The sequence below is a fragment of the Leguminivora glycinivorella genome, chromosome 4 (assembly GCF_023078275.1).
Source record: "Leguminivora glycinivorella isolate SPB_JAAS2020 chromosome 4, LegGlyc_1.1, whole genome shotgun sequence".
Lineage (NCBI taxonomy): Eukaryota > Metazoa > Arthropoda > Insecta > Lepidoptera > Tortricidae > Leguminivora > Leguminivora glycinivorella.
Genome location: NC_062974.1, coordinates 28223770 through 28242949, shown reverse-complemented (window position 1 = coordinate 28242949; position 19180 = coordinate 28223770). Strand labels below are relative to the sequence as shown.

Genomic DNA, 19180 nt, shown 5'->3' with positions numbered 1-19180 from the left:
ATGTATCCAACCATAGTTCCTATGAATGTACATCGAACCTTCATTTATTACCCATACACAGACACCTTTCTCATAGCTTTATTTGACCTTCATATGCGCATTATGTAAATGTTATTATGGGAAAGATTGAGTTGACAAACGTGTAGTTGGCAAAATTCGTTTGGGAAATGAAATTCGACAAAAAAATCTTCGGTAAATTAAAAGGATCCCATAAATTATAATATGCCTACTTGAAAAATACATATTTCATTTTCATTTCATTTGCATATCTATTTTTTTTTTCCTTATATTGTTATACAGATATACGCCTCATCGCTCCTGACCTCTGGTGACGAGGCGAGCATCAAACTCGCGAGTACCGTGCTCTCGTGCGGCGGCGCCACTCGCCTCGTGCCGCCGGCTCGCTCGGCGCAGCTCGTGGCCGCCTGCGCCAGGGAGTACTTCAACTCTAGCGGGGAGCTACGGGAACCGGCGCTGCAGAGAGCCAAGTACAGTGTTCACAGATAGTGCCGCTCGCTACAGCATCACACTCGCCAGTACCGTGCTCTCGTGCGGCGGCGCCACTCGCCTCGTGCCGCCGGCTCGCTCGGCGCAGCTCGTGGCCGCCTGCGCCAGGGAGTACTTCAACTCTAGCGGGGAGCTACGGGAACCGGCGCTGCAGAGAGCCAAGTACAGTGTTCACAGATAGTGCCGCTCGCTACAGCATCACACTCGCCAGTACCGTGCTCTCGTGCGGCGGCGCCACTCGCCTCGTGCCGCCGGCTCGCTCGGCGCAGCTCGTGGCCGCCTGCGCCAGGGAGTACTTCAACTCTAGCGGGGAGCTACGGGAACCGGCGCTGCAGAGAGCCAAGTACAGTGTTCACAGATAGTGCCGCTCGCTACAGCATCACACTCGCCAGTACCGTGCTCTCGTGCGGCGGCGCCACTCGCCTCGTGCCGCCGGCTCGCTCGGCGCAGCTCGTGGCCGCCTGCGCCAGGGAGTACTTCAACTCTAGCGGGGAGCTACGGGAACCGGCGCTGCAGAGAGCCAAGTACAGTGTTCACAGATAGTGCCGCTCGCTACAGCATCACACTCGCCAGTACCGTGCTCTCGTGCGGCGGCGCCACTCGCCTCGTGCCGCCGGCTCGCTCGGCGCAGCTCGTGGCCGCCTGCGCCAGGGAGTACTTCAACTCTAGCGGGGAGCTACGGGAACCGGCGCTGCAGAGAGCCAAGTACAGTGTTCACAGATAGTGCCGCTCGCTACAGCATCACACTCGCCAGTACCGTGCTCTCGTGCGGCGGCGCCACTCGCCTCGTGCCGCCGGCTCGCTCGGCGCAGCTCGTGGCCGCCTGCGCCAGGGAGTACTTCAACTCTAGCGGGGAGCTACGGGAACCGGCGCTGCAGAGAGCCAAGTACAGTGTTCACAGATAGTGCCGCTCGCTACAGCATCACACTCGCCAGTACCGTGCTCTCGTGCGGCGGCGCCACTCGCCTCGTGCCGCCGGCTCGCTCGGCGCAGCTCGTGGCCGCCTGCGCCAGGGAGTACTTCAACTCTAGCGGGGAGCTACGGGAACCGGCGCTGCAGAGAGCCAAGTACAGTGTTCACAGATAGTGCCGCTCGCTACAGCATCACACTCGCCAGTACCGTGCTCTCGTGCGGCGGCGCCACTCGCCTCGTGCCGCCGGCTCGCTCGGCGCAGCTCGTGGCCGCCTGCGCCAGGGAGTACTTCAACTCTAGCGGGGAGCTACGGGAACCGGCGCTGCAGAGAGCCAAGTACAGTGTTCACAGATAGTGCCGCTCGCTACAGCATCACACTCGCCAGTACCGTGCTCTCGTGCGGCGGCGCCACTCGCCTCGTGCCGCCGGCTCGCTCGGCGCAGCTCGTGGCCGCCTGCGCCAGGGAGTACTTCAACTCTAGCGGGGAGCTACGGGAACCGGCGCTGCAGAGAGCCAAGTACAGTGTTCACAGATAGTGCCGCTCGCTACAGCATCACACTCGCCAGTACCGTGCTCTCGTGCGGCGGCGCCACTCGCCTCGTGCCGCCGGCTCGCTCGGCGCAGCTCGTGGCCGCCTGCGCCAGGGAGTACTTCAACTCTAGCGGGGAGCTACGGGAACCGGCGCTGCAGAGAGCCAAGTACAGTGTTCACAGATAGTGCCGCTCGCTACAGCATCACACTCGCCAGTACCGTGCTCTCGTGCGGCGGCGCCACTCGCCTCGTGCCGCCGGCTCGCTCGGCGCAGCTCGTGGCCGCCTGCGCCAGGGAGTACTTCAACTCTAGCGGGGAGCTACGGGAACCGGCGCTGCAGAGAGCCAAGTACAGTGTTCACAGATAGTGCCGCTCGCTACGGCATCACACTCGCCAGTACCGTGCTCTCGTGCGGCGGCGCCACTTACCTCGTGCCGCCGGCTCGCTCGGCGCAGCTCGTGGCCGCCTGCGCCAGGGAGTACTTCAACTCTAGCGGGGAGCTACGGGAACCGGCGCTGCAGAGAGCCAAGTACAGTGTTCACAGATAGTGCCGCTCGCTACAGCATCACACTCGCCAGTACCGTGCTCTCGTGCGGCGGCGCCACTCGCCTCGTGCCGCCGGCTCGCTCGGCGCAGCTCGTGGCCGCCTGCGCCAGGGAGTACTTCAACTCTAGCGGGGAGCTACGGGAACCGGCGCTGCAGAGAGCCAAGTACAGTGTTCACAGATAGTGCCGCTCGCTACAGCATCACACTCGCCAGTACCGTGCTCTCGTGCGGCGGCGCCACTCGCCTCGTGCCGCCGGCTCGCTCGGCGCAGCTCGTGGCCGCCTGCGCCAGGGAGTACTTCAACTCTAGCGGGGAGCTACGGGAACCGGCGCTGCAGAGAGCCAAGTACAGTGTTCACAGATAGTGCCGCTCGCTACAGCATCACACTCGCCAGTACCGTGCTCTCGTGCGGCGGCGCCACTCGCCTCGTGGTTCAAAAGTTTTAAGCTGGTGTCGAGAGATGGCAGTCTATGCACTATGATTACACATTTTACTTTGACAGTAACTCTCTATAATACTCGATTCTCTTTGCACGTTCATACGTTTCCGTAATAATACGAAGGAAAAGCTATTCTCACTACATCTGTATTCTGTCGAAAGGTGTTTCGAAGATCTGAAAAACCGTCTGAACTAAAGTAGGCAGTAAAACTGTCCGTTATATTATCGCAGCTTTATACTTTCTTAACTGATTAATGATATTTTCATTCTCAGGTGCGCTTTATCTCTTATTCAAGACGAAAACGAAGAGATACAGAAGGAGCTGGATCTCATCGCTTCGTTGGAAATACTGAGCGCTTTCAACTTGGACATACTTCCCATTCAAGGTACCTAAGATCTGACATTGATACTATGCTATGCCCCTCGAACTATGCCTGTCGATTGAAACTAAAAGATTCGATCGAAAATCGATAGATTACATCGTCGTGTTTGTTTGTAAATAACTGACTGTTTTAATTTAGAATTATATTAAGGCACTGCAGGGTTAGCACATGATTGCCGCGAGAGTGCATCGCCGCGACTACCCGTCCTTATGTCATTAATACAGTTAGAAGAAGACGTGTCATCTATCTTGCGGCGACATACTCTCGCGGCATTCATGTGCTAGGCCTACTGGTCCCACCAAAGGCGTTTCTGAATGTAAAAAGAGATATACGGGAGCGACAATATTTTCTAATTCATAATGCATAATAAGCCGACAAAGTTCGTTTGTCCCTTTCCGATTGGTGTGATAGAAAGGGACGAACGAACTTTATCGGCTTGATAACTTTAGTGTACGTCTATGAATAAGGGGGTAAGTTTTCATTTGTTATTATTGTTTATTGAAAGCCTTATATAATTTTAGTCCGCCTGTGCGAAGACCGACTGACCCTCATCGAGAAGTGTCTACAGTCTGACCCGAATGCTTATATGGCGAGCAGCAAGCTGCTGAAGCTAGCCAAGCTGTTGCGCGTCGCTGGCGACGATGATCATGCCAGGTAATACAATAACTAGCTTTTGCCCGCGGCTTCGCTCGCGTTAGAAAGAGACAAAAAGGTCACTGAGAACGGTCACTGAGATTATCCGCGGACGGACGGACAGACAGACATGGCGAAACTATAAGGGTTCCTAGTTGACTACGGAACCCTAAAAAGGGGGCAGACATCTTACACAAATCAACCTAGCCTTAAAATAAGCAAACCTTGCACTATGGGTACACACTAGAGCACTTCTGAGAACCTTCGTGGCCGGGTACATTCGATAAAACATTCATAACATTCATATAACATTTTAATAAACGGAATATCCCTACTCTTTTCCGGACTCTTTAACAACCGACGCGAACCTGCTCTCGTTCTGCTCTCGTTGCGAACCTGCGGGCCGATTTTTGAGTCTCACGCGTTTGAATTCAGAAAATTGACACCGAAAATAATAAGCAAGTCACCGTTTTCAACCGGTATTTTAGTGACAAAGTCCCGTATGCGAGATTCAAAAATCGTCCTCCTGCTCTAAGTTTAAATCGGAGCCTTAAGACTGAAAGTGGATTAATAAAAGTAATAAATCCTCAGGGAAGGCCAAGTACTTCAACTAGTAGCGTCGGCCGCCGTCGCCGCGGGCGCGGGGGGCTGCGCCGCCGCCGCCGCCGCCGCGCGCCGCCTCGCCGCGCTTCGGTGCGCTCCCGCCGCGCCGCTGCTTGCGCACGTCGCCAAGAGCGCGCATGCTCATGCCGACACTGATGCGAGGAGAGCGCTGTATGCGGCCGCGGCTACATATGCCGACCCGAAGGATATCGAACAGATATTAAAAGATAGGTGAGTCATTGGGAAGGTATTATGTACACCCTAGTCGCACTGTACGACTGTTGTTCCACTGCTCGCTCATGTCGCGAAGAGCGTGCATGCTCATGCGGATACTAACGCTAGGAAGGCACTGTATTACGTGGCAGCGGCGACGTATGCTGATCCAAAAATATTGAAGAGATTTTGAGAAATAGGTGAGTCGCCGGTAAGGTATTATGTACACTAGTCACTGCATTGTACCACTGTTGCTCCACCTCCAGGGTGCTGTATGCGGCGGCCGCGGCGTATGCTGAGTCTTAAAATATTGAGGAAATAGATAAGTGAGTCAGTATAGGATGGTACACCCTATACATTGCATTCAGGCAGGCAAGCATGGTCGCATGATAAACAATATAACGTCAGGCCATCCTTTTCGCACTACTTGTAAGTGCGATAGGGACGCAGATGCAATACAGTTTATCAAACTAGAGTGCTACGCCCGCATGTCGCTTCACTGTTAGCTCATGTGGCGAAGTATGCTGACCTGCAGGCCTAGCACATGATGGCCGCGGGAGTATGTCGCCGCGAGATAGACTACCTGTCCTTATGTCATTAATACAATTAGACAAAGACGTGTCATCTATCTCGCGGCGACATACTCCCGCGGCCATCATGTGCTAGGCCTGCTGAAGGCTAAGATATTTTACGGGATAGTTGAGTGTGTAAATTGTTTATGAAGCGAAATGTAGTCCCGCTATACTCCGCTGCGGTACGGTCGTCCCACTATTAGCCCATGTAGCTAAAGTGTCCATACAAGATAAAAGAGAATTCTTAAAAATAATGCACCTAAACTGGACTATTTCATAGAACGTATAATTTTTAACAGATTATCGCTAGAGCTGGAGGGTCTGCAGCAGACGGCGGCGGCGGCGCGCGAACACGCCAGCCTTGTGGAGCGCTGGCCTTCAACGGACGATGAATTTGTTGACGCTATCACTACTGTAAGTCACTTTCTATCTACGATGAGTAAAATGCCGCAAAAGTGCTGCGTGGTGCCGGCATCAAATAAGAATAGCACCACCCCATCTCGTCCCGTGGGTGTCGTATAAGGCGACTAAAGGAACACCGATGGCGGCAGATATGCACATTTATTTATTTATTTATTTATTTATTTATTAGTAAAAACATGTTTACATGACATTACAGTAAAACCAATGCGTCACGAAACTTAGATAACAAAAAAGAGAGAAAATAAAGAGAACAAAAAAAAAAAAAAAAAAAAAATGACGCTGTCAACTACAAACATGTTTTGCTAATCTCTCTTAATTTTTTTTGGATATTTTGTATTTACATGTTGATTTTTGAGTTACTTTTTATGGAAACCAGAACCCAAGTCAGTTCTACATGTGACCAAACTTGTATTGGGTATATTTCATAAAAATTATCGACATGTACGACAAGACAAATATCACGGAATGATCACAAGAAGCAAAACACGCGGACAATCAGCGGTTCTACAAAGCGCACGCCCACCACCCTCGCCCGCCTCGTCCGTCTCCTCGCAACCGCCGTCGAGCGACGAGTTCGCTACCGCGGCCGACACCAGCGAGTCGAGCGACGAGAGCGGGCCGCCGCCGCCGCCGCCACGACCACCTGCGCGACGAGGGCGGCCACCGCTGCCGGCACGCTTGGGGCCTGCGGGACATCCTGCCCCGCCCACGGCTCCCGCTGCCGGTGGTGTAGTGCGCCGCATGAGATGGTCTCAGTTGATGAACGAGAATGTCATGCGAGCGTACTATGGGGCTACAGAGGGGGGAACTAGGCTGTCCGCGTATCGTTCAAGAATGCTGCTTCTGTTTCAGACGCTTGAACCCACCACCACCGTATCGGAGCAGCGACTGTCGGATCAGGTGCGTGTCATTCAGCGGTCAAAGCGGTTGGATGACGCCACACTTGATCGGCTTCGCCAGGAGGCTCTCGCTACTCGCGCGGACCCCGCCTCGGGGCGGATTTGCCCGCCATGTCGCCGGACCCGGTGCCCGAACCCGACCTGGCACCGGAGGCGCCGCGGGTTGATTCCGGTAACGACGGCGGGGACTTCGCGAGTCAGAGCGAGAGTGAGCCTGCCAATGAGCAACTGAGGAGGTCTTTGGAAGAGGCGATTACGCAGTATCGCTCCACAAACAACCCTAGGCCACGATTACCACGTCTGCCCATGAATAGACGCAATCTAGCGCTAATAGGAGCCTTAAATGCTTTACTAGATCCATATATGCGGACTAGTAAAGATCTAGATGATACACACTCGATCATGTACTGCGGGGCCATCGCGGCGTGCCGTGTTGCTCGAGTCAAGTTTCCGGACGCTGACCGTGCAACTAGGACCGCCGGAGGTGTCCCTGCATGGCAAGTACGGATCGAGCGTCGTATCAACTCGTTTAGGACTCTCATTGCAAAGCTGATCTGCTTCAGAGGGGGTAATAATCGCCCCCGAGTAATGCGCTTTGTGAACCAGGCGTTCGCGGGGACGGGCATCAGGCCCCGCGACTATTTGGCCAATGTCACAGAGCGCATCGACTTCCTGAAGCAGAAAGTCTATGCATGGGCAAGCCGTATTCGCCGCTACAGAAAGCGTGTGGACCGATTCCAGCAGAATCGTCTTTTTCAAAGCGACCAAAGGAAAGTATACCGAAGGTGGGAGGAAACCGACCCTCGTGTGTCCGACGTGCGGCTACCGGATGCTACTGCCATGTCTGATTTCTGGCGTAGCATCTGGTCGGTGCCCGTTGAGCACACGGAGGGCGAGTGGATGGCTGTTGTCGAACGTGAGTGCGAGAACATCGAGCCTATGGGGGCTATCACCATCAGCCCCGACGACGTAAGTTGTGCTACCCGTACGGCCCAGAACTGGAAAAGTCCTGGACCGGACGGATTGCACAACTTCTGGCTAAAATGGTTTCGATGCTCGCACTCGCGTTTGGCAACGCAATTTCAACAAGCCCTCGATCTTGGTTCTCTCCCACCTTCCCTAACAACTGGTGTTACTTTCCTGCTCTATAAGTCCGGTAGTACCACGGAAGCAAAAAACTACAGACCCATTACGTGCTTGCCTACACTTTACAAGCTCCTTACATCCATTTTGAGAGCAAAAATTAACGCGCATATTGTCGCTAACAACATTCTGGCTCCCGCTCAAAATGGATGTAGGGTTGGGTCCCGTGGTACTAAAGAGCTCCTCCTCATAGACATGACCATCTGCCAACAAGTTCGGCGGAACAAGGGAGCCATCTCGGCCGCTTGGATTGACTATAAGAAGGCCTATGATTCGGTGCCTCATTCATGGCTGAGAAGGGTATTGGAGCTGTATAAACTTGATGCAGCTTTAATATCCTTCCTGGCTGCATGTATGAGGCAGTGGACCACAGTCCTTCGTCAACCAGGAGGCAGGGATGACCCCCCTGGCCCGCAGGACTTCATAAGGATTGAGCGAGGAATATTCCAGGGTGACAGTTTGAGTCCATTATGGTTCTGCCTAGCTCTGAATCCCCTCAGCACGCTGCTGAAGGATTCTGGGCTAGGTTGCCGGCTTCGGAGAGAGGGTGAAGTCATCTCTCACCTTCTGTACATGGACGATCTCAAACTATTTGCACCGAACGCCCAAGACCTGATGGTGCTATTGAAAACCACAGAAGTTTTCAGTACCGCCATCAGAATGGAGTTTGGTGTCGATAAGTGTGCGGTTATGCATGTACAGCGGGGGGAGGTTGTAAATTCAGAAAATTTACAACTTTCTGAGACGATGTCGTTCAGATCTATCTCTGAATCAGAAACCTATAAGTACCTTGGTATGTCACAGTCGTTGGGTATTGAGGATGTTGGCATTAGACGGTCGGTGAAGGAGCGCTTTTTCAGTCGGCTCACAAAAGTCCTTAACAGTCTTTTGTCAGGAGGCAACAAAGTGCGCGCCTTTAACGCCTGGGTAATGCCTCTACTCACATACTCCTTTGGCATACTACGGTGGACCCAGACTGAGCTGGACGCCCTGGATCGGAGGGTCCGTTCACTGCTTACCACACATCGTATGTTACACCCGCGCTCGTCTGTTATGAGATTGTACATCCCACGGAAGTGCGGAGGTCGAGGCTTCCTAAACGCCAAAGATCTCCACAACCGTGAGGTGTACAATCTCAGGAATTACTTCCTTAACAACGAGTGTGGGATGCATCGTGATGTGGTGGCAGTTGACGGAAACCTCACGCCGCTCTCCTTGGCGAAAGAGAACTGGCGCAAACCTGTGGTACTAAGTACTGCGGACCGCAAGGCGGTATGGGAGAGCAAGCAGCTACATGGGCGGTTCTACAAGGCCCTCACGGGACCCGATGTAGACCTGCTCGCATCGGTGAACTGGTTACGATTTGGGGACCTCTTCGGAGAAACCGAGGGTTTTGCCTGTGCAATTGCGGACGAAGTTATGATGACGAACAACTACCGGAAATATATCCTGAAGGACGGTACGGTCGACATTTGTCGGGCATGCCGCCGTCCCGGAGAGTCACTCAGGCATATCATTTCCGGTTGTTCTCATCTTGCTAACGGCGAGTACCTGCACAGACATAATCTCGTAGCCAGGATTATTCACCAGCAACTTGCTCTTCAATACGGCCTTGTGGACCGCGAAGTACCGTACTACAAGTACTTGCCTGCGCCAGTTCTTGAAAATGGTCGTGCCACGCTCTATTGGGATCGATCTATTATCACTGACAGGACTATTGTAGCCAATAAGCCTGACATTGTGATAATAGATCGACCGCAACGCCGGGCCGTGCTCGTTGACATCACCATCCCCCATGATGAGAATCTCGTGAAAGCCGAGAAGGACAAGTCCAGTAAGTACCTAGACTTGGCTCACGAGATAACCGCCATGTGGGATGTTGATTCAACGATCATTGTTCCGATAGTCGTTTCAGCGAACGGTCTCATAGCGAAGAGTCTCGATCAACATCTTAAGAGACTCTCGCTAGGTGGCTGGATCAAGGGCCAGATGCAGAAGGCGGTGATCTTGGACACGGCGCGGATAGTCCGACGGTTCCTCTCTCTGCAGCCCTAACCACCGGCAGCTTGGGCCCTGCCCCGCTGCTGGCGGCACCCTAGGTTAGGTTTTTTATAATGTGTTTATATGTTTTTTATATTGTTTTGTATGTGTTTTTGTATTTTACTTTTATATTCATATTATAAAAAGCTTAACCTAAGAAGCAAAATAAATAAAGGAAATAATAAAAATAAAATTAAACAATGGATTTGGGCGATGACGTCACAGCGTGGCTCCGTTGCGTCGTTTGCCCCGGTGTGGGATTTGGCAGGTTGCCCCGGAACCGCCGAAAAACCACACCTTTCGGCCAGAAGTCTGCGCTCGCGATGGTGTGCTGCAGCGGCCGCGGCACGCGCACAACGAACGAGCTGAAGTGCACGTAGTGACGCGACTGCAGCTGTTGCACCCTCAGCGTGTAGCCAGTCTTCCGGCGAACGTAGTCCACCACCTCGTCAGCCAAGGCGGAGTAATGCAGGCGAGACACGTAGAGCGCCTTACTCGGTGTGGCAATCCGTAGACCAGAATTCACCGGTTCCGCAGAGCCACACATAGTCTTGCGAGCCGCTCTGCGCGCCTTGCTCTTCTTTTCCACCAATGTGAACCCTTCTTCATCCACACATGAGCAAAGCTCGCCCGTATTCTTAGTCCTTGCTCACGAGACCTGTGCAGTGTGCACGCCGCCACCATAAAAAAACTCAGCTAAATATCGTAAAAAAGTACTAATTGTTTACGACGAAATGTTGAACCTATGTTGTAGTTTGTTTCTGAGATATAGTACATATAATACCGGTTCTAGAAATATGGTTTGAATTATTTGAAATTATTAAATTAATATTTTATGTGTTTGTAGCCCGTGATAGAGAAGAAGGACCTGGTGGCTGCGGTGGAGAAAAAGGTGCCGCTGTTCAACTACCTGCTGGATACCTTCCAAAACAAGTTCTCCGGAGGGTGAGTAGCTGAGTACCAGATTCGTGCATTGATTTTGGAAAGCCACTTTGGTTTTTTTAGCTATGTATATTTTAGTACCTAGTTCTGATCCAACAGTAATTCATATTTTATGTTGCGAATAAAAAAAAAATTGTTATATTTATAGATGTTAATTTGCTCTCTTAAACTAACTTTTTAATGAAATGGAACTGCTTTTAAAGATCAGAATTTAACTTTCAATGATACGCATTTCAGATTAAAAAAAATATTTATTAGGGCGCAAACTAGGTACATACATACATACATACAATCACGCCTGTTTCCCAGAGGGGTAGGCAGAGATCACGGATTTCCATTTACTACGATCCTGACAAATCACTTTCGCTTCACACACTTTCATAACGTTTCTCATACACGCTCGTCGGTTTCGAGTACTTCTGACCTGGCCTTTTTGCAATATTTCCCCGATTTGAACAAGAAAAGTTCGCCTAGGTCTTCCACTTCCAACTGACCCTTCCACTCTTTTTTCATATACTTTCTTCGTTACTCTCCTCTCATCCAGCCTCTCTACATGCCCGAACCACCTCAACATACCCATCTCAATCTTTGTCACCACATCTACATCCACTCCACACTTCTCTCTTATCACGCTATTTCTGATCCTATCACTCAACTTCACACCAGCCATGCTAAACACATGCTAAACTAGGTACAATTGTTTTCAAATAGTATTTCTAGTTAATCCATGAACAATAATAAGATACCACTACTTACTATGTAAGTTAAATGGACATACTATTTATATTGTTGTAGCGGTGACACAAAACCCCAGCCAACCGACGCGTCAGACCACTCCATCTACTGCCAGGAGTTCTACCGAACCCTGTACCCCGAGCACAAGACCTCCGACTCGTACTACACCTACTCCACCTTCAGCGTGCCCAGTCCCCACGAGCAGAGCCAGGCTCAGGCCGTGCTCAAGTGGTACTACGTGCAGAACTGTCTCGACAACAGCTCGCCGCAGCTAGAGGGGGAAGGTATACACATTTATAGGTCACTCGGTGCTCATAATTGCAGTGTACAGTGTACTTTTCGTTGGAGCTTTAAGTACATGGCAAGCGGCTGCTGGAACAACATTCCTCCGCCACTTCAGAGTACAGAGTACAAAGTATATAACATAGACACGGCTCCTGACTACACCACCACGAGCAGAGCCAGGCCCAGGCCGAGCTCGAGTGGTACTACGTGCAGAACTGTCTCGACAACAGCTCACCACAGCTAGAGGGGGAAGGTATACACATTTATAGGTCACTCGGTTCTCATAATTGCAGTGTACAGTGTACTTTTCGTTGGAGCTTTAAGTACATGGCAAGCGGCTGCTGGAACAACATTCCTCCGCCTTTTCAGAGTACAGAGTACAAAGTATATAACATAGACACGGCTCCTGACTACACCACCACGAGCAGAGCCAGGCCCAGGCCGTGCTCAAGTGGTACTACGTGCAGAACTGTCTCGACAACAACTCGCCACAGCTAGAGGGGGAAGGTATACACATTTATAGGCCACTCGGTGCTCATAATTGCAGTGTACAGTGTACTTTTCGTTGGAGCTTTAAGTACATGGCAAGCGGCTGCGTATAGGAGAGAACCGACCGTGTTACAGTAAAGACGTACGTGTTTGCACTCTCAAGAACTTTAAACCAAAATAAATATTAAATGCTCACAGTTCAACAAGTGATGCATATTAAAATTTGCGGCACGTAACAAGCTATCTGCTGGTCCAATTAGTTTTTCTATACAACTACTGCAGTTCGAGTAATCACGGTGTGAAGTTTGAAGTTTAAAATCGCAACGGCAAAGTTTGTGATATCAGCGAGCGGAGATCGCCGACCTCGAGCTTCGTCAAACTTCGGCGTGCGTCGGGCTGCTAGCGTCGTGCATCTAGTAGCGCAGACAGCGCTGCACTACTACTCCGGTCCAAAGCGCGAGCGCCCCGCCCGCTCCGCGCTCGCCCGCTGCTACTCTCCCACCACACGCCGTGCGGCGCCGAGTGAGTCATTTGCGTTACTATCTGCAGTTAACTATTGGATTCTGATAATCTTATTATCTCAAAATGGCACAAACAACATGCTCTGGCTGTTTTATTACTGTAAATACTATGGAATCTCTAAAATGTGGCACATGCACAATGACATATGATCTTATTTGTGCAGGAGTTCCGAATGATCGGTTTTCTAGCATGACAGAGACAGAAAAAAGCTCTTGGAGATGTCAAGAATGTGTCTGCAGGCAGCCTAAGGGGGGTGATAACACTAATACTCCCGTAAGACCGGCGGCCGTCGACACAACGGCCAGATTACCGTCCTCTGATCAGTTTGATAACTCTGATATTACGAATTCATTTTGTCTCAATCAATCCGCAATAAATTCTCTCGGAAATGTCACGTGTCGCCGGCGACAAGGAAGTAAATTTAACTCAAATGATCTGTCTAGCGAGGCTGAAGATGATACCATTTGTCTGCGAAGCTTAAGAACAATGATACGCGAAGAAATGCAGTACGTAATAAATGAGCGCCTGACAGATATAATTAGCAATGCGGTCAGGGATCAACTTGTGGCCCTAAATCAAAGAGTTCTGCTACTTACTTCTAAAGTAAGTGCACTTGAAGATAAAATAAATTTGAGGTTGAATGATTGCGCAACAAGGACGCCAACTGTCAACACCGAGGCCTCTAGGAGCCCCAACAAGCAGAGTCCTGTGACTAAAGATTTGCTAAAACACGTTCCTACCAAAAAGCCTGCGCAGTTACCTCAATCATATCCGCCAGCGCAACCAAAACTAGGACCATCTGAAAGGCGCGAAAACGAAACAACAACTTGCGCACCCGCCACGCACGAGCAGGGAAAACAAATTGTAACGGAAACACCTGAAAACAGTGCTCAAGAAGACCAAGAAGGCGAGTTTACAGAAGTGCGGAGGAAGCGCCGATCGCGTAATAAGTCCCCAGGGGTGACTAGAGGTACGGCAATTCCTGGCGCGACGCAACTAGAAGCAGCCGAAAGGCCGAGTCTTATCCACGTTTACTACCTAAAGCTTGGTACTACAGCTGAACAAGTTCGTGCGCACTTGGAAAATATATGTGGTGAGAATACTTGCACGGTTCAGGCACTCAATCCCAAAGGTAGCTATGCGTCTTTCAAGCTCAGCGTTCCTTCGTCCCCTTGCTGAGCGCGTTATGGATCCAGCCAGGTGGGCTGAGGACATTTGTGTTAAGCCGTGGAGATTTTTTCGTACCCAAGGAAGGAAATCGCAAAAGCAAGCGTAAACTAAATAATAAGCTTAAAAATATTTGCATTTATTATCAAAACGTGCGTGGGTTGCGATCAAAAACTAACTCATTTTATAATAATATGTTAACGTGTTCTAGTGAAATTATTGCACTTACAGAGACGTTTCTCACTAGTTCAGTTATGGACTGCGAGCTGTTCCCGCATGAGTATGATGTATTAAGGAAGGATCGCCCGGGAGACGCAGGGTGGGGTGGCGTCTTGCTGGCTGTCCGAAATTGCTTTTCTGTACATCGCATAGTGGATATTGATGGTCTTGAAGATTACATGGAGATAATTATAGCGATAGTGCAAAGTAAAATTGTAAAATTCTTATGCTGTGTAGTCTATCTCCCACCTAACTATAAAGACAATCAATATCTAAGTGTTTTGGCTTGTCTAGAAAATGTTGTCTGTAAATACCCAGATTTAGACATACTTTTGATAGGGGATTTTAATTTGTATTCCTGTAGTTTAAACGTAAGAAATCAATTTAATGAATTCGTTGAATTTTGTAAATTGAACCAGTTTAATGGTGTAGAAAATGCTCATGGGAGAGTTCTAGATCTAGTTTTAACTGGTTTACAACCTGAAAGAGTGAGTGTGACTGATGATGTGGAGCCATTGGTACCAATTGACGAGCATCATCCTCCGCTAGAGGTGACACTGTCGGTGCCACGAGGAGCCATACCCTCTAAACAGCCTCCAACTCCAGCCTATGATAACAACTTTGCCCCTAAATGGAACTTTCGCAAGGCTGATTTTGTTACCTTGTATTCTGATATTGCAAACATTGACTGGTCAGAAGTCTTAGCAGAAAATAATGTGGATACCGCCGTCGATGTATTTTATACAAAGTTGTATGCGTGCATCACGAATAATGTCCCTTGCAAGCCACCGTTCAAAGCTTCTCGCTACACTTATCCTTCTTGGTATACAGCTGACATAATACGGAACATTAAATATAAGTATTTTCATTTAAAGCGGTACAAGGAGAAAGGTGAAGAGTTTAACAGAGAGCTTTTCAGGTACTACAGGTCTCATGTCAAAATGTTAATTGATGACGCCTATCGTCAATATATCAACCGAGTGGAGCATAATATAGGCCAAGACCCTGCATCATTTTGGACCTATGTAAAGTCCAAAGCTAAAAAAAGGTCCACCTGTAAGGAGTATAAATATGCGGGAAAGTCAGTGGTTGGGCAAGAAGCAGCCGATGCCTTTGCTTCATACTTTGCTTCAGTGTTTCTGAATGATGTGCCTAAGTTAGATCCTGAGGAAGCGTCGTCGCAAGCAGCATCAAGCAGAAATACTCGTGATGCGGCTCATATTTCTTTAGAAAGCCTGTCTGAGTCGGAACTTCGCGGCGCTGCCAAAAAGCTTAGGGCTCGTTCATCTGCCGGTCCTGATGGAATTCCTCCTTACCTTGTTAAAGATTGCATATCTGCACTAGAGGTCCCCTTGCTACACATATTTAATATTAGCATAGCATCTAGCCAATATCCAGCAAGGTGGAAAATTTCTCGCGTGACACCAGTACCCAAAGGAGGAAATCTATCAGAAGTTACCGAGTATCGACCAATAGCGGTTCTTTCAGTTTTTGCGAAGCTGTTTGAGACGATGATCGAAAGACATATTAGCCGGCAGATTGCAGTGAGCTTGGCTGACTCCCAGCATGGATTTCGGAAAGGCCGTTCGACCACTACTAACCTTATTGTGTATGTTGATTACATTATGTCGCAAATGGAACTGGGCCACCAGGTAGATTCGGCTTACTTCGATTTCCGCAAAGCTTTTGACCTGGTTAGTAATGACATTTTGCTACAGAAGTGCTCTGCTTTGGGATTTACACCAAAGCTTCTGAGGTTCCTCTCCAACTACTTACGCAACCGCAGTCAGTTTGTCCAGATGGATGGATGCCAAACAGTACCATACTACACGCGATCAGGAGTAAGCCAGGGCAGCACCTTGGGTCCTACTTTATTTAACATCATGATAAATGATTTACCTGATGTGATATCCACCGCAGAGTGCCTTCTATTCGCGGATGACCTAAAGCTGTTTAGAAGCGTGCAGCATATGGCAGACTGTGAAGCGCTACAGCGTGACATTAGCAATGTTGCGGCCTGGAGTATTGCAAATCGGCTTTCCTTTAATGTCACTAAATGTAAGCTGATTTCATTCTCCAGAGCACGTGCAGCTAAAACCCCCTCGTCATATCATCTGCTAGGGGTACCACTAGAGAGGGTCGATGTGGTCCGCGATCTTGGTTTGACCTTAGAATCACATTTAGATTTCCGTGCGCATATAACTGAGATCTGTAAGCGTGCTAATAAAATGCTAGGTTTTATCATGCGAACTGCGTCGCAGTTTCAGAATCCTAAAGTGGCAATGACTCTGTACAATGCGTATGTTCGTAGTAGGTTGGAGTTTGGTGCATGTATCTGGGATCCTCATGAAGCAAAGTATTCTCTCATGGTGGAAAGGATACAGAGAAAGTTTGCCCGTTATGTCTACAAAAGGACGTACGGATACTACCCACTACTTTTTCCCTCATTATTTGTGTCTGGAATGGTAGGACTTGATACTCTAGAACTACGGCGGAAAATGTTATTAGTAATGCATTACTATAACCTGTTGCGTAATAGAATTAATAACAGTAAGGTGCTTGAGCGGATAGGACTGCTAGCTCAGGCGCCGAGAACGTGTGTACCTGGTGCCAGTGAGGGTGGCGCTCTGCCGCCACGACGCAGAAGAAGACTGTTTGCCGCAGGCGGGGTGCGCACGCGGCAAGCTGGTAATGCTCCCACCAATCGGGCACTCTCACTCCTAAATCAACTTTCAGTCGAACAGCCTCAGGTTGACGTATTTTTTGACTCCCCAGGGTCATTTTTGACTGGGTTATATATGTTTTTAAATTTAAGTGTGTAATGTTTAAATATGTATTTGTTTTTGTGTAAGTAAATTGTAAATTATGTAGCATGTAAGCGTCTTGGTTTTAATACTGTAAGCTTGTATGTTGTATGAATAAATAAATATAAATAAATATAAATATAAATATACACATTTATAGGCCACTCGGTGCTCATAATTGCAGTGTACAGTGTACTTTTCGTTGGAGCTTTACGTACATGGCAAGCGGCTGCTGGAACAACATACCTCCGCCACTTCAGAGTACAAAGTATTATATATAAGTTTAGTAATCAAGCACGCTATAACACCTGCGACCACAGAAGATGTTGGGACTGGGTACTAGTTTATTTATATTAATTATTCCAATAAATATGAGGTTTAGTGCCATGTTATATGTTTAACACTTTCTAAACCGGGCTCTACGCGGCGCTACGACATTTTCGCTACATACGGGGAAACCCATGTAATCGGCTACGCTTCTACGAGCGGTGTGCCCGACAGTCGGGTTCTTGGTAGCGAAAGTGTTAATATTTACTTGTTGTGACGCCACAGGTTTTACTTGTGTACTTTGCGATCGATCCGCTCGACAGTCGACAACAAAGTGCCGACTTAGGGGTTTTTCGCATTGCAAGTGTATTCTGTCCAAAGAGGCTCAAACTGATCTGTCCATCTACAATCTAACAATGTAATATTTTCTCCACAGTGGTCCAAAAAGTCGCCGAAGAGCTCCTAAACAAAGACACAGCTCTCAGCGTGGCGTGCCTGCTGCGCTCAGCGCGCGACTCTCGGCTCTGGAAGCTGCGCCACTCCCGCGCCGCGGTCAGCGCCGCTCTGTACGCGAACGTTCTCGAATGTTCCGCGCCCGAGCTCAGGGACAACGTCTACCTTACCAAACCCAAGCAGGTTAGATAATAATAAGTTATAAACAAAGACACAGCTCTCAGCGTGGCGAGCCTGCTGCGCTCAGCGCGCGACTCTCGCGTCTGGAAGCTACGTCACTCTCGCACCGCGGTCAGCGCCGCTCTGTACGCGAACGTTCTCGAATGTTCCGCGCCCGAGCTCAGGGACAACGTCTACCTTACTAAACCCAAGCAGGTTAGATAATAATAAGTAACTTATTAGGCAGGCGTCCGGTTTTTATCTTATAGCCCAGTATTTAGTCCATCACTTTATAGCCTAGTTCATTTTAGATTCCATTAATTCTCAAATAGTCCATACACCCTGGCGGGTGCTGCCTCTGCGTGTGTCCCATGATACGGGCAAGGGCAACATCCGCTCGGTGTACCCCTTACATTTCATTAACGTGTCAAAAGGGCCTCTACGCGTTGGCTTACCGCGCACGCATCCCAAAGGTCCGGAACACCATTGTCCCGTGATGGGAAAAACATAAGACACAGCGCTAGTAGCCTGCTTGCTGCGCTCAGCGCGCAACTCTCGCTTATGGAAGCTGCGGTGGCTCTGTTCGCGAACGTTCTCGAATGTTCCACAGCCGAGCTGAGGGATATTAACGTTTATCTTCCTAAACCGAAGCAGGTTCGTTGATATTATAATGACCTAGACGGTATTCAAAGCTAGGTAATGTTGTTTCCAAAGTGCCTATAGGTAATAAAGGTAGCTAATGTGTTGTGGATAGGTAATGTAGTTTTCAAAAATATGATTTTGGCCACTTCCAGGCTGCGAATAGCGCCATCTAGTTTTAAGCCTAAAAGGCCCATATATTTCAGGGGTACGCCTTTTTGTGGCTTTGTCAGACCCGTGTTATATCGTTCTTGCTTACGATAAGCAATACCTACATTAATCGAAAAAAGGTGGGTAGGTTACTAGGATAATATAGAATCTGGTGCATATTTGACCAAGTTCTAAAGAACCAAACTTTATCTTTCAGCTAGCCCGAATGACTCTCGAAGGGCAGACGGCGTCCGACGAGCAGATGGAAGTGATCCGGCGCTGCCTCGCCAAGCTCAGCGGCTGCGGCGAGGTCGAACAGATCAAGGCTTTAGGCGTCAACGTCAACGGCTTACTGTTCTCCGCAGACCCTGACTACCGGCAGGAGATCGTCTACAGACTCGCCAGGTAATATACCACACCTGAATAGCAAGGCCCATTTCTCGAAGTTACAAGTTATAATTTACAAGTGGTCAATATTGTCTTCGGTTACCGCGATAGTTACTCAT

General features: G+C 49.4%; 1 protein-coding gene across 1 annotated transcript in view; it reads left to right on the top strand.

Moving 5' to 3' along the window:
• LOC125225066 (NBAS subunit of NRZ tethering complex-like) overlaps positions 1-19180 on the top strand; it is a 77407-nt gene that overhangs the window by 28966 nt on the left and 29261 nt on the right. Inside the window, 9 exon segments of the mRNA XM_048128583.1 lie at positions 301-488; positions 3208-3320; positions 3839-3971; positions 4542-4784; positions 5638-5752; positions 10691-10788; positions 11581-11804; positions 17710-17909; positions 18892-19079. Of these exon segments, the coding sequence (XP_047984540.1) occupies positions 301-488; positions 3208-3320; positions 3839-3971; positions 4542-4784; positions 5638-5752; positions 10691-10788; positions 11581-11804; positions 17710-17909; positions 18892-19079 (1502 nt within the window).